Source organism: Triplophysa rosa, linkage group LG6 (genome assembly GCF_024868665.1).
Source record: "Triplophysa rosa linkage group LG6, Trosa_1v2, whole genome shotgun sequence".
Lineage (NCBI taxonomy): Eukaryota > Metazoa > Chordata > Actinopteri > Cypriniformes > Nemacheilidae > Triplophysa > Triplophysa rosa.
In genome coordinates, this window is record NC_079895.1 from 24802878 (window position 1) to 24818076 (window position 15199).

At 39.9% G+C, this 15199-nt stretch overlaps 1 protein-coding gene across 3 annotated transcripts in view; it reads left to right on the forward strand.

Moving 5' to 3' along the window:
• Window positions 1-15199, forward strand: part of nrp2b (neuropilin 2b) — a 77946-nt gene that overhangs the window by 22612 nt on the left and 40135 nt on the right. For all 3 annotated transcript variants that reach the window (XM_057335861.1, XM_057335859.1, XM_057335860.1), the window contains exons 4-7: window positions 8955-9182; window positions 11956-12111; window positions 12213-12382; window positions 14672-14827. In XM_057335861.1, the coding sequence (XP_057191844.1) occupies window positions 8955-9182; window positions 11956-12111; window positions 12213-12382; window positions 14672-14827 (710 nt within the window). The remainder of the gene's footprint in view (window positions 1-8954; window positions 9183-11955; window positions 12112-12212; window positions 12383-14671; window positions 14828-15199) is intronic.

A 15199-nucleotide genomic window follows, 5' to 3' on the forward strand; every position in this document is an offset into this window, starting at 1 on the left:
TATTACAATGTATCAGGTATTGCTATTAACTGATATTGCTATAAAAAAATTTTGAGGATCTATTGACTATGTCTTTAGAGGTGTGTAAAGACCCTACATAATGAAGCGTTATGTTTTTATTACCTTAGAATGAGATATTTCTATCTTCATACACCGCGGGTCCCCTTACGTGGAATTCACCATGTTGTTTCAACAGTAGCCCTAAACGGACAAACCGCTCTACAGAGCGTGTTTCATAAATACGTTATCTCCTTCGGCAAAGAAGCGAAAACATGACGACATCTTAGTTCTGTGTCAGCCACCGTAGTGCTTTGAAAGGGCGGCGAGCAGTGGAGTGAGCCATTGGTTGCAATTCACAACATCACCACTAGATGCCACTAAAAACCACACACTGGACCTTTAAATGTATATAATTTGTTATTGCTGTTTGTTAATGTATTTCTTCAACATGACATTATAATGTGTGGTAACTGATCAGAACCTTTGGAGCTCATTGAAACTGAGAAATATTAAATCTGTTGTTTTCAGTGTGAATAAATGACATGAATAAAAAGCATCGCTGCATAAATTGACGATATGAGTGACAGCGATTATACATAGGGCTGTTATTACATTTTTTGTGGAACTGAATTCGTTAACTTAAAAGTTATGAGAAAATTTGTTTTTATAAATGTACAGAGGGAGAAAAAAGTCAAAACGGACTAAAATCCCATCCAGAAATTGAGTAAAAAGAAAAGAGAAAAACACAGAATAGCAACATTTCTAAAAAGAGATTGAAACAGATCCCAGAGACCCTGAATGGTGTTGTTTATTTATATTGGTGAGACTAGTGGACGTGTCCTGGCGTGGTCAGAGCAGTGTTCTTTCGCAGTGATAGAAATCTTGAGTAAATACACAGCCTAGAGGTGTGTCCGCCTTGTGCTGCACAGCCTGCTGGGAAAAGAACACTGCATCAATTCTCCACCTCCTGCTGCAAACAGGAAATCGGTATCTCGTCGCCCTTGAGCCGCCCAACCACTACCTGTGCAACTAAGCTCTGGGACCTTGAGAGCAAAATGATGTGCTGTTTCTTTTGCTGTCAGGAGCTTTGGCCGTGACTCCTATTTTGCAAAATGAATGTGCGTGTCAGCTCATGAGGATACGCCCCAAAGCAAACATTTGTTTTCATACGGTCAAAACATCACATTTTGTTATCATGAAGTTATGGCAGTCAAGTCCAGTGACATTACAGACTGCCTTCCATCTGAACCTTAGTCATAATAACCTCTTAACTTACTCAACCGTACACACATGACCCAATGATGCTGTTGCCACAGCTACAATATGAAAACTCACAGCCAATCAGATCTTTATCTGTGGAAGTCTAGAAGAGCAACAGCCAATTATACCTCAAGACTCGATTGCCCGACAGCCATAGTTGCACTAGTCTAGTAGTGAATGTGTCCCGTCTACTATCAGAGTTAAAAGCTTATGGATGGAGATAATGCCCTCTAGATATTTTGCTACGCTTGTGTGTGCACCAATTAGATCACAGCTAAACAATTATTTTATTTTTTATTTGTAATAAAAAGAGGCAAATGAGAAGTCATTCTGTCACATTTCTTATAAAATAATAAATATTGAATATAACTTATTATAAAAAATAACTTTTTAAAGAAAACCATTTTTTCATGTCATTTTTCTTGCAATTGTCACTATACTGAATATAATGCAAGCACAATTGTACTGCATTCTCATGATTTCAGTATTAAAATATTTTTTTTAATTCATGTTTTATTTATTTATTAAATTCAGTAGAAATTCTGTAGGAAACACTGAGGAGACAGTCAAAACATTTAAACTGCGAATAAATATAATCTAAAAATATAATTAAAATGAATACAAATTTAAAACCAAATGTCATTTTTGTGCACACAAACGTCAAAACATCACAGATTCATATGAACACTTCTGCTAAGCCAGAACTCTTCACAACATGTACATTATTACTCATGTGCGTTTATGGTATGAAATCATAGACATAATCATGTAAGCACACCTCCCACATACACTAAAATAATCTCTCAAGTTCACTCATCCGTGACCAACATCACTTTTCTACCCAGCAACGCTGCGTAAAAACATTCCCCCATTTCCCCTCCAGACACGAACCCAGCCACGCTCGCCAATCCAGACGCCGAGCCCCTAACACGCGACTTTCCCCTGCTGGAAGAGGGGTGGGGGAGAGTTTCCCCATTCTTCAGCATACTGCCTGTTTTTACCATGTTCACAAACATGAATTAATGAGAGGGAACGCTGATGGTGTCAGGGTCACTCATGCATACTGTACACACTGTAGCCCAGTACAGTGGGCTCTCAGCAGGGGTCCGGCATGCCGTCTGCCTGTCTGAGGTAGCGAGAGTACGAGGGGGTCAGCGCTTGACTCGTTAGCACGAAAACACGCTCAGAAATACTCGAGCGCAGAGCCAGACTGAGAATCTGGCCGTAATAAAACAGAACGTCACCACTGGGGGGTAAAGGGGGTCTGACAGCAGATTTGACCCAGTAATGTGGGTAACATGGCACACCCAGTCTGGATGCTTTCAGACATGTTTGCGTGGTATTAATATGTCGGGGACTGAGGAAAAGCTGAACGCAATGACAAAAACTGAACCATAGGAATGAAAGGAGTAGGTAGGAGTTAAAAAAAACAAATAAAGTCAATTTCAGTTAATTCACATGTCTCCTATTACTTTTATGCAAAGTCATAATTATCTCATATGAGACCAAATTAAAGGGATAAAATCATTTACTTATCGTTATGTTAGACCTGTATGACTTTTTTTCTTCTGCAGAACACAAAAGACGATATTTTAAAGAGTATTGGTGCTTCAACATTGGCCGCCATTGACATCCATCGTATGGGCACAAAACCACAGAGACATTTCTCAAAATATCTTCTTTGGTGTTCCACAGAACAAAGAGTCATATGCATGTTTTAAATAACCTGAGGGTAAATAAATGATGAGAGATTTTTCATTTTTGGGTGCACTATCCCTTTAACTGTCTACAACTGTACAGCTGTATAATTTTGTTGTATGTCACCCTAGTCTTAGTGATAGTTCACCCAAAAATGAAAATTCTGTCATCATTTACTCACCCCCTCTTGTCAACCTGCATGACTTTCTTTCTTCTGCAGAACACAAAGGAAGATATTTTGAAGAAAGTTGGTAACCAAACAGCACCCCATTCACTTCTATTGTATGGACCCAAAACCAATGCAAAGTGAAAAATATCTTCTTTTGTGTTCTGCGGAAGAAAGAAAGTCATGAAGGTTTGAAATGACAAGAGGGCGAGTGAATGATGACAGAATTTTCATTTTTGGGTGAACTATCACTTTAAAGTCCCCATGAACCGGTACATGAATTTTAAAAAGAAAATGACCCACATTGATAAGGTATTTACTATGAACGCTGTAATATTTCATGAAAAAATATTTAAAAATTTTAATTTCACTGGAACTTTAACATTAAACTCTTTGACGAGACATAAACATTGCATTTCTGTTATATTTTGGTGTCCTTCTCCAGTTAGTCATTGTTGGTGCATTAGGTGCAATTTGGGGCTGTCAGTTTGGACAGGGATAAAGATCGCTGTATCATTGTGTTACGTTGAGACGTGATGGGAATTATGCAGACATATATAATGAGTTATTTATATTGCTGCCGGAAAAAAGAAGATTTGTAAGGAAAGTACTGTATGTGTGTCTGCATGCAAGTAAGAAAACAGAATTGTAGACGTGCACATTCTGCACAAGCAGGTACTAGCTATACTTGATGGTCCGGCCGAGGGTTGAGTCTCACACATCCACACACGAGCATACACACAAAGGCCTTGAACAGATGTAGTTTGCAGTATTACTGCAGGAGAGCAGCGAGTGAAACATTAACCAGCCCAGCTGTCTCTCTGGGACCTGTCTCTCGCTGTATCAGCTGTCAGGGTGCCAGACTGGGCCAGATTTCCTGTGTGCTGCCCACATTGAGGTGTTGCATGAGCTTCAGGCCGTCTTGTCTATCATCTCCGTCCCCCTAAACATTTTTGAATAATTCAGATGTCATCACCCATATACTGTAGCTATATGATTACCTCATCTCCTAAAGATGCGATGGGCTCTGAATGACTTGTGTTTAGTTTCAGCAAAGTCACAAAAACGAAATGCGATCAAATGCTCCTCTGTTCCTCATCAGCTGATTTAATTTCTCCTGTCTTCCAGCAGATATTGAACCTGCAACCTCCTGCACTCAAAGCAAAACAAAATTACCTCCAAACCACAACATCATTCAATCTCCTTAAGGGCTCAGCTCCCTCCGGCTGAAATCCTAGAACGGCTCCTGTGCATGAGACCACATGCATGTGTTTGTGTGTCTCACGTGTTCTAGGGACAGGCCCGAACGCGTCCCAGTGGGGTCAGTGACCCGCCATTAAGGGCCTCAGAAAGTACACTGCTCAGTCTGCAACTCCAGCACTTGAAATAGATCGCTATTAATTTGGCAACGGGACTATTTATTTAAGGGTCTGACTGCTATGGAGGGAGAGGTGACTCGCATGGATTGTCTGTCACTGTGTTAGTGTTTGGGAACAGAAGTGTGTGTTTGTTTTTAATGCATAACAGGATGTTTGTATCTAAACACTGTATCGTTTTATTAACATGAGCATTTGCATTATTTTCCACTTTTTAAAGTAGGGGATGCGTTACAGTTAAACAATTAAAGACCAATGTCTAAATGATGTGTTTTATCTAAACTCTTGGAGAAATTAGTGAATGAACAATTAAAAACTTTTCTGGAAATAAACGACATCCTTTCTCCCTTTCAGTCTGGCTTTAGGAAGCAGCATAGTATGGCTACTGCTGCTATGAAAGTGTTTAGTGATATTATAAATGCTTTAGATTGTAAGTAATTTTGTTCTGCGGTTTTCCTTGACTTTTTCAAAAGCTTTTGACACAGTCGATCACAGCATTCTTTTAAAAAGACTTGCAAGTGTTGGTCTTTCAGACAATGCCAAAACATTTGCAAATTACCTTTTAGGGAGAACACGTTGTGTACTTATGAAAGATGTTGCTTCATCATTTTTACCAGTCTCAAAAGGAGTCCCCCAAGGATCTGTTCTGGGACCCATTTTATTTTCCTTGTACGTAAACAATATTTGTGATAATGTCCCAAATGCTAAGTATCATCTTTATGCGGACGACACAATTATTTATTGTTGTGCAGCATCAGCTTCACAAGCTCTTATAAATCTACAGGCAGCATTTGATATTGTACAGCTTCGTCTGTGTGAACTAAAGTTGGGGTTAAATATTGATAAAACTAAATTAATGATTTTTTCAAACTCTAAAGCCGTGCCAAGAAGTCTCCCTGAAATGATGTCCTCCCAAGGAACCAAAATTGAATGTGCTGAGAGTTATAAATATCTGGGCATTCTATTTGATAGTAAAATAAATTTTAAGTTACATATTGATAAATTACTTTCGAAACTTTTTTATTATAGAAATAGGTCTTTACTTTCTTTAAGCGTAAGGAAATATTTGGTATCCGCTACTTTTTTATCACTGCTGGATTATGGAGATTTGCTATACATGAATGCCCCTGCTCATTACCTTAAAAAACTTGATACTGTATTTCACAGTGCTTTACGTTTTATTACTGGTTGTAGTACTCAAACACATCACTGTTTTTTATATGATAAGGCAGAGTTAACGTCTTTATATATTCGTAGAAGTTTTCATTGGTATTGTTTTATTTATAAATCAATCTGCGGATTAACACCGTCTTACTTGTTTCTTAGTTTTTCAGATGGAAATTCAAGATGCAGTCTATGTTCAAACGATTCTTTACACCTTAAATTACCTCGAGTTCAAACTGAGTCTTTTTTTCTCTGAGATTTATATATAGTGCATCTTCTGCTTGGAATAATTTACAAAACATCTTAAAGCGGACTGTACTTCCGTCTTTAAATGAGTTCAAGACACTTTTAACAAATTATGTGTTTTGTTCCTTGATAATTTGTTGTTGTGAATTATGATTGTGTAAGGTCTTTTGTTGTAAATTTGTATATTTCTTATATGTAGCTGCCGTCCTGGCGAGGTCACCGTTGTAAAAGAGATTTTAATCTCAATGAGTTTTTTACCTGGTTAAATAAAGAATGAATGAATGAATTATTTATTTTAGTTTACAGTTTTAGATCGCATTGTGACTCTGAATTGAACTGAATGATATTATACTATACTACTATTCATGTTTTTTGGTAAGGATATACATACAGTATTTAAATGTATATGGGTGATTTGAGGACGCACATATTTGCTAGACACAGTTGTCACTTCCTGTCTGCTCAAGTTCCCACCACTGATCTATATAAATGACTGGATTGCGCCTAGAACGCTAAACCAACGGCAGGAGGTGAAACCACCGGAACCGATCGCGCAGCCATCTTGGTATGCCCAACTGACAGAGAGCACCATTGACTTAGTCAAAATGACGATCTAAAACAACCCGTTTTTCAGCTTATTAGGCGTGCGATACGTTTTTAGTTCACATGTGGGTTTTTTATTGTTATTTCTGATGTTTTTTCCAATGTTTATATTTGTTTTCGGCAGAATAGCGACGTATAGAAATCAATGTATAGAAGGTGAGTGTGTATTGCACACTGTTGTAATGGCACATGTAAGACATTTGCGTTGTAAGAATGTACTGTGAGACTTTAGATAAAAAACGGGGACTGGCAAGTTAGTGTTTTATCATCAATATTTGATAACTCCCTGTTAATTTAATAGAACGTTTGGGCATACCGACATGGCGGAGCGGTAGCTTCAGTGTAATGACGTCATGAGCAATCCAGTCCTTTATATAGATCAGTGGTTCCCACGCAGCTGCTCTCTAGGATCTTAAATAGTTAAAGTGTTTGAGTTATTGAAGAGTTAAGAGGCACAGATCATCGAGCGTTTGTTCTCTGATCCCCTTGTTGAGCCCACTCCACCTTTTCCAAGACCCTGTCAACAGCTTCTCTCTCTCTCTCTCTCTGTCTCTCTCGCTCTCTTACCTTCCCTCTTAATAGGATATTGTGAGATTTTATCTGCATAGGCTACCGCATGTGTGTCTACGCATTAGTATGAGCGCAGTGGCTCTGCATGTCTCTAAAGGGACTGCATTACATGTTAATGTGGCGCACGTTGTGTCAAAGGCTGGTGGCGACTCGATGTGTAGGACACGTGTGCCACGGCTGAAGGTGAAGCATGACTGTGCATGTGTTAGCATACAGAAAACACTAGACTTTTGTAATACAAAGCCAACACTTATGGCCAAGCTTCAATACAACTACACAGGTTTACTACACTGACTTAAAGTGACAGTACACCCACAAAAGAAATTCTGCCTTTATTTACCAAAGTCTCATGAAGTCATGCCACTAGGCGGCCATTTTTGCAACGCCACCGGACAGTTATTTCAGTCAAAGGAGACCAGGGGCCGGTTGCATAAACTGCTTAGAATAGTCTTACAAGTTAGTCACATCATTATTTTTTCTTCAAGACTAGTCATAACGTCTTCAAGTCAGTTCCATAAAAAGGTAAATTGCTAATTGAAATATGAAAAGTAAGACTAATTAGTCCTAACTAATTGCTTGTCTGTGAGAATAGCGGCTATGTTTATGCAACTGGCCCAAAGTCTTATTGAATGTGGATGACAGAAATCTCTAAAATAGCTGACTAAGGTCACTAAAACAACATTTTTGCAACCAAATACAACTGTAACATAAATTATGCTTCTTCAGTTTAAATTGCGCCATTTTTAGTTTAGTTTCTTGAGACAGTCTGCATGTGCAAAGAGTAACAACACTGTACAGAGTTCCCCCCCAGATACTCATCATTAGTCAATTGATTGATTGGCTCTTTTTTTTACAAAAATCGGGGCTTATGATGCTAGAGCGGCTGCATCAAGCTGTGGCATGTTGTTTGGGATTTTTTTTATTTGAACATTTGTTGCCAGAAAAGAAGAACTATGCAACACGTTATTCAATTAGCTATCTAGATTCTTGTAAGGGATGCTTTGCCCAAAAATGAAAATTCTGTCATCATTTACTCACCCTTAGATTGTTCCAAACCTGTATACATTTCTTTGTTTTGCTGAACACATAGGAAGAAACTTGGAAGAATGTCAGATCTCACCCACCATTTACTGCCATAATAGGGAAAATAAATACTATGGGAGTCAATGGGGGGTGAGATTTGACAATCTTCCAGATATCTTCCTGTGTGTTCAGCAGAACAAAGAAATGTATACAGGTTTGGAACAATCTAAGGGTGAGTAAATGATGACAGAATTTTCATTTTTGGGTGAAGTATCCCTTTAAGTTTATTTCACACAGACTTAAGGAAGGCTTAAGAAGTCACTGCTGCTTCACGAGAGCCTCACACACAGGCATTCTGCATGAAGAACCGTAAACGCTGCTGTTTTACACTCTTGTGGAAAATGAATATTGACAGCGGCTCCAGGGAAGGGAAATCACTCTAATTCAGCACTTTGCAGATGAAGGATTTTTCTGTAAAGCTTCACTTTGATGAATGCTCCCATTTTCACACACATCAATATGTTTTTCTCAGGGAGCTAACCGAGTCTGCTTCTCTGTCCGATAACGATATGAGATGCATATCCAAAATATGTGCACTTCGGGAACGTTTTGGTCAATACGAATTTCTGTCTCGTGCGAGGCTCCTCGTTGCACTGTGGAACGAATTCCCTGAACACTTTCAGCACAAAACGTGTTTTATTCACTAACCACCCACAATCCAGTTTAACCGAGCGCCGAAATAACGTCGCATATTATTTATATTAAACCATTGACAGTTCATTGTCAGTGAAATCCCTCCTGTGTGCCTAAACTGCTCTCTTTATTTTTCCTTGTTTTTTTCTCCTCAGGTTCTGACTGTTCCAGAAACTTCACCAGTCCGTCAGGGGTGATCGAGTCGCCCGGCTTTCCTGACAAATACCCCCACAATCTGGAATGCACCTTCATCATCGTCGTTCCTCCTCACATGGACGTCACGCTCACCTTTCTGACCTTCGACCTGGAAAACGACCCCCTGCAGGGCTCGGAGAGCGAGTGCAAGTACGATTGGCTGGAGGTGTGGGACGGCCTACCACAGGGTGAGTTTAGACGTTCGTAATCCCGAAGAATTCCTGGTGGATTTATGGTCCGGATTCGGACTGTGGTATTCCAAAATCCAGACCACCCGTGACTTTAAGAGGATTGCGTTTCCCGTTTCCGTGTGACCTCATTGTCTGATTTGAGATCAGTATGTCGCATGTCTGCCGTACATAATTTGGTCCCTTAATGATTTTAATCCACATAGCATTCACTGTCACACTATGGGACAGAGTCTGAGCCATCTGGTTAGTTTATCCACCAGTCCATACAGCTGTTCGCTCTTACCCTGTGACATTCGCAACCTGTCCAGTGCCCGCTGTGCTCCGGCGGTATAAAACTCAGGCGCTGATGTGCTATTACTGCGGCTGCCGTTGGAGCAATTTTAGTGCCGAGCGTTGGCAGATGAAAGCGGAGCCCAGGGCCTTGCTTTGCTTTATCTGCGGCAGGCGGGCCAAAAAACTCCCGTATTCTTCCGCACGGAGGGGTGGAGGAAAGGAAGGATGGGGTAAGAGCAGCCATGGAAACCTTTATCAGCAAAGTGAAAGTGGGGCCTGAATAACACTGCAGGAGGATTGAATGCTTGTCTGGAGTAGCGTGTTGTGCACTAGCACCCCCCCCCCAACCGAGCTGTCTTATTAATGCTTCATCCCTAACACTGCGTACAAGGGGGGGCTCTCCGCCCATCTGCTTTTAATCAGATTCATAAAAACCGTAGATACTTAAGCATACCAGTACATCAAATGTGTCTACCAATTCAAACCGACTTGATCAAGATAGTAGCTGGTAGTCTAGCTGATCAAACATCAAGACCAACATAATGTATAAAATAGAAACCATGTTTTTTGCTGGAATTCACAGCAGTGCATAAGGTAGCAAGCTTTCATGTTTACTTTTAATACCCGACTACTGTAATCGAAGATCAATCATTATTGGGAGTAAGGAAAATTAATCAATTAAATTCATTTTTCGAAAATTAACTGTATAATGGTAATTTTTTTACAGTTAGGGTTGTCACGATATCACATTTTTACTACACGGTTATTGTGAACAAAATAATTTGCGATAACAATATGATCGCAATATCTATTAAAATGAATTTAGAAAATAATAAATAATAAATATTAATACATAAAGTAATAACTTTAGTAAAATGATCAAGTGATAAAATTTAATTTAGTTTATTTTGTGTTTTCTCTTTTATTGCCCAATGAATCACTCTTAAAATATAAATATAGGTAGACTGAGAAAGAGTTTATCGTCATTTTGAGATAGTTCACCCAAAAATGAAAATTAGGTCATCATTTTACGGTTAGCAACATTCTTCAAAATATCTTCATTTGGGTTCTGTGGAAGAAGGAAAGTCATACAGGTTTGAAATGACAAGAGGGCGAGTAAATGACAGAATTTTCATTTTTGGGTAATCTTTCACTTCAAGACAAATTTTTCAATGTGCCAAACGATTTGCGATAACCTATTTGCTGTATGTGTAGTATTCACACGATATCGATAATCGGGTTTTCAACATCACGCTTTTGTCAATACCGTTATATGGTGACACTCTTAATTACAATGAGAGTGATGTTAGTGCGTTACATTAAGAATTTGTGTCGAAGGGGGCTTACTTTTGTCTTAAAGGGGTCATATGGCGCGAACACTTGTTTTTCTGTGTCTTTGGTGTGTTATAAGTTGCCCATGCATGTTTTTAATCACGTAAAATTGCAAAAATTTAAGTGTCGGAACAAAAGACGCATTCTATCTAAAAGCGAATGCTCACCCAGACCTGCCTGAAACGCCTCGTGTAACCACACCCCCACAAATCCACGTCAGTTTGTGGTATGATTTGACTAAGACCACCCAAATGTGTACGCAAGTAAGGTGGGCGACCTGTCAGTACAATTGAAAAGGAACCTGATGTTCCAAATATGGTAAGAGGCGTTACATTTCCATCACACGCTTGCAGTATTCAACCAATCACTACGCACTGGTTAACTGTCCAATCATAGAACACCTCGCTTTGTGTAACAAACGAAAACATTCGTTTTAGCCGTGTCATATGACCCCTTTAATTGCAAAATACAATTTCAAGACATAATGTCACATTTGCAAAAGCGACACAAATATACAGGATACTGTAACCACCTTGTCAGATCATCAACACTATCAAGGGCGAGAAAGAGTTATTTCAACCAACCGTTTGAGAGCACTTGCTGTATTAAAGCTCTCTCCTCTCGAAATGAGAAGAAATCGATGTGCATGATTGATACGAGGCTATTTCACCCATCCTGGACTCCGCGTGCGTGTGTGTCAGGGTAGACGATAGATTCATTACTGTGAGATAGTGGCCCCTTTACAACATTACAGCCAGACCAAACTAAATCACATACATCTGTTGACAGACAAACGCTTCAGGATTCAGAGAGCTGCTGTTGCGTAGGTTGTAAGCAAATATAAAAAACAACCATTCTCATTTTCAGAAGGGCCAGCTGGAGCAAGGTGGGGGAATGAAACCAGTTTCCGTTTCAGAAATCATTTCCCGTATCCCATCTGAGCACAGCTTTACTGATCTTCAGTACACATGCATATTGAATCCAGCAGGGCTTACGTTTGTCAGTGAAGGATTTCGTATATTAAAGCCAGACTTTGCTGTTCTGTTTCTAAGCTGTTCGATGTTATTATGTCAGAGAAAATTGTCAGGCATGTTGATTTGCTGCTTGTTAGGTGTATAATGGATGTTTTCTGTTTTTGACCGTTTGTTATATTTATGTTTTGCAGTGGGACCTCTGATTGGACGCCATTGTGGTACCAAAATCCCAGCTGAAATACAGTCGTCCACGGGTATCCTGTCTCTGTCCTTTCATACGGACATGGCCGTAGCCAAAGATGGCTTCTCCGCCCGCTACAACATGACAGTGAAGGAAGTCAGTGACAGTAAGTGCCCATTCGTATGCTTCCCAACATCACACTACTTAACTTGCATGTCTCTTCTATATCAAATTTCATGCAAATTGACAATTCTCTTTTTTCCTTAGATTTTCACTGCAGCAATCCTCTTGGCATGGAATCAGGCAAGATCAGCGATGACCAGTTCTCCGCATCGTCCACCTTCTATGATGGCCGCTGGTCTCCGAAGCAAGCTCGCCTGAACTTTGACGACAATGCATGGACGCCCAATGAGGACAGCAACAAAGAATACATCCAGGTGAGGTTATCTTGTGCTTGGTCTTTCTCAATTGTGTATTTCAATCTTATCTTCATTGCGTCCACATGAGGGGAGATTAAAGCAAGATCGTAATCGTAAAACTAAGTAGCGCACTAATTTCTTATGCTTGCTGCTTCATTTTCTGTAGCGTTTCAGATTCTGGGTGAAAACATTTAGATTTGATGCCTGGCCAGGGCTCTGGAATGAGACTCATTACTTTCAGTATTACCTTTAGTAGTCTGCCGTATTTGTGTAAGGACGCTGCTGAGTTGTGGGCTGGTGCTAAAGCTCACAGCTGTTTTGTTGTGTTAACACCTAAAATCTAGTCCTCGCTCTCAGGGTCCATGGCTCAAACATCTATCTTGACAAACAGCTGTCGTAAATGCAAACGTGCCAGAGGACCGTACTTTATCCACTGCTCTGTTGTGTGTGTTTGGATTTACTTATATTCTCTTAAAGGGACATAGCCAGAAGATGAAGATATTTAGAAAAATGTCAGTTACAAAACAACATGGGCCTCCATTGACTTAGGGTGTATGAACGCAAAACCACTGAGACAATTCTCAAAATATCTTCTTTTGCGTTTCACAGAAGAAAGAGTCGTATAGGTTTTGAACAACATGAATTAATGATAGAATTGTTATTTATTTACCGAATAATTCATGTATTTTAACAAAAATCGAGATGATGCCACAAATGCTGTTTATTGATGTTCATTTGTACGGAACCCATGAAAAATTTGTGAACACCACGTGCCATATTGTGCTCGTGTCTTCTCTTCTTCGATACAGTCTTTGTGAGTCTCTATTTCTCTTCATGTATCTTTTTTACCATTCATCAGGGTCTAATGTATTCAAGCCTCACTTCTCAGACTCGCTAGGCTGCATCATTCACTCTCTCTCTCTGTTCTCTGCGCAGGGGTTGATGATGCACAGCCCGCTCTGATGGTAACAGCTACTTGATTGATGAGGGTCCTTTCCTAGGAATAAATAGTTAGCAGCAGTCCAGGGTTTTATTGATTTTTTGTCTAGGTGTGTTTCTCTGAGGGCCTGAGCAGCTTTACAGGAGGTAGCGTGTGTGCGCGCTCGCATCTGTGTGTGAAAGTCACACCTGTCTTTCTGACAGATAACAAACGCTGCAGTTTTCCCGCTCACGTTCGGATGACATCCCGCTGAGCGGGGAGCGCCGAGGATCATGGGTAACAGCCCTCCTCGAGGACGGGAGCAGAATGCCTGATTACAGACCTTACTGCAGTCGAGGCAGGGCGACGGAAAGGCAGCTCTCATAGCGTAATCATCATCATCATCAGCATGGGGGTGCAGGGACCGAGGGAGGGTGATCATCTTTGTGGAGAGAGAGAGAGAGAGAGAGTTAAATGAAGGCGGTTAGTATAGATCAGAGCTGAGGTGATTGATTTTAAACCCCTGATAACACCTTTGCTGCCGCCCACGATCTGCAGGGAGGGGAAGTCTCATATTCCCACTGCTCGCCTCTATCCATCGTTCTGTCCGTTTCATTCCTCTCATGCTTCTCTCTCATTTTTCCTCTGCTTCCTCCCGCTTGCCCATCACTTTCTCATCGGGCCATTTACTGTATGGCGGTGTTTACTAAGTAGCGCATCACATAACTGTTGTTCATTTTTGAAGTTGAAAAGTTTTAAACTTCCTAACCAGGCGCAATGCGGTAGTTTTTCATAGGCAGGTCGTTTTTCCCGTTCAGACTGAGCAGAAAACGTGACGTTTGGTTTTTACTGTGCACTTGTGTCACATAGGTTTTGGACCAATAAGATTTCACTGTGGGCGGGGCTACTCGGTGCACCACTGCGATAAGAAAGTAGAAAAGAAATGATTGATAAAATGTTCTGTTGCTTGTAGAGGTCACGGCTGGTTACGACAAAAACTTTTCTCTTTGTTTTAGGATCTGTGGTTACAAATAAAAACACTTTATTATTTAAAAATGAAATAACAAAAACACGAAATTATTTAGTTTGTGTTAATAAAATAAAAAATATAATACATCATATAAAACAAATATAAAAAGTTAGTTTTTTATTAGGTAGTTTTTGCTGACTTGCTGGAACGTATAGAAATAATTTAAAATTGGCTTTTTTTCAAAAACATATTTTGATGAGTTGACAAACATTTTAAAAATTCAATAGTTTAAATGACCTGTAAAGCCAATTTGATTGTACTTAAAAATGTAAGGCATATATTGTTTTTTATATAGAGACTCATTGTTGGGTAAAAAGACATGCAATCTCATATATCCAATATTTCTCTTTCTGTTTAGGTGGACCTGCATTTCCTAAAGGTCGTGACGGGCATTGCCACACAGGGAGCGGTCTCCAAGGAAACCCACAAATCTTACTTTGTCACCACCTTTAAGCTGGAGGTCAGCACCAATGGAGAGGACTGGATGATCTACCGCCATGGCAAGAACCACAAGGTAGGATCACTAAAAATGACACTTTAAGAAATGTGGGCTGAGGAGAGAATCAGAGAGAGCGAGAGAGATATGGCAGTTGGCTTGTTCTCTCTCTTCTTTTATCAGAGATGTGTGAAGTTTGTCACACACATCTGTGTGTAACAGGAAGAGCTACACCTGTGAAACTCTTATCGAGCTGTTAATCAGCTTTGACAAAAGAACAGGTAAAACAACTAGTAAGATAAGTACAAAGGTGAGGAGAAGGTGCTTGCTTGTCATTTTACTTTGATCTGTTTTTAGACTATTATGGCGTCCTGTTTCGGTGGTGAGGCTGTAGTGGGTTGGTGGAGTTTTCAGTAACTGATCTGCTGGTGTCTCCATCAGGATGTTTAA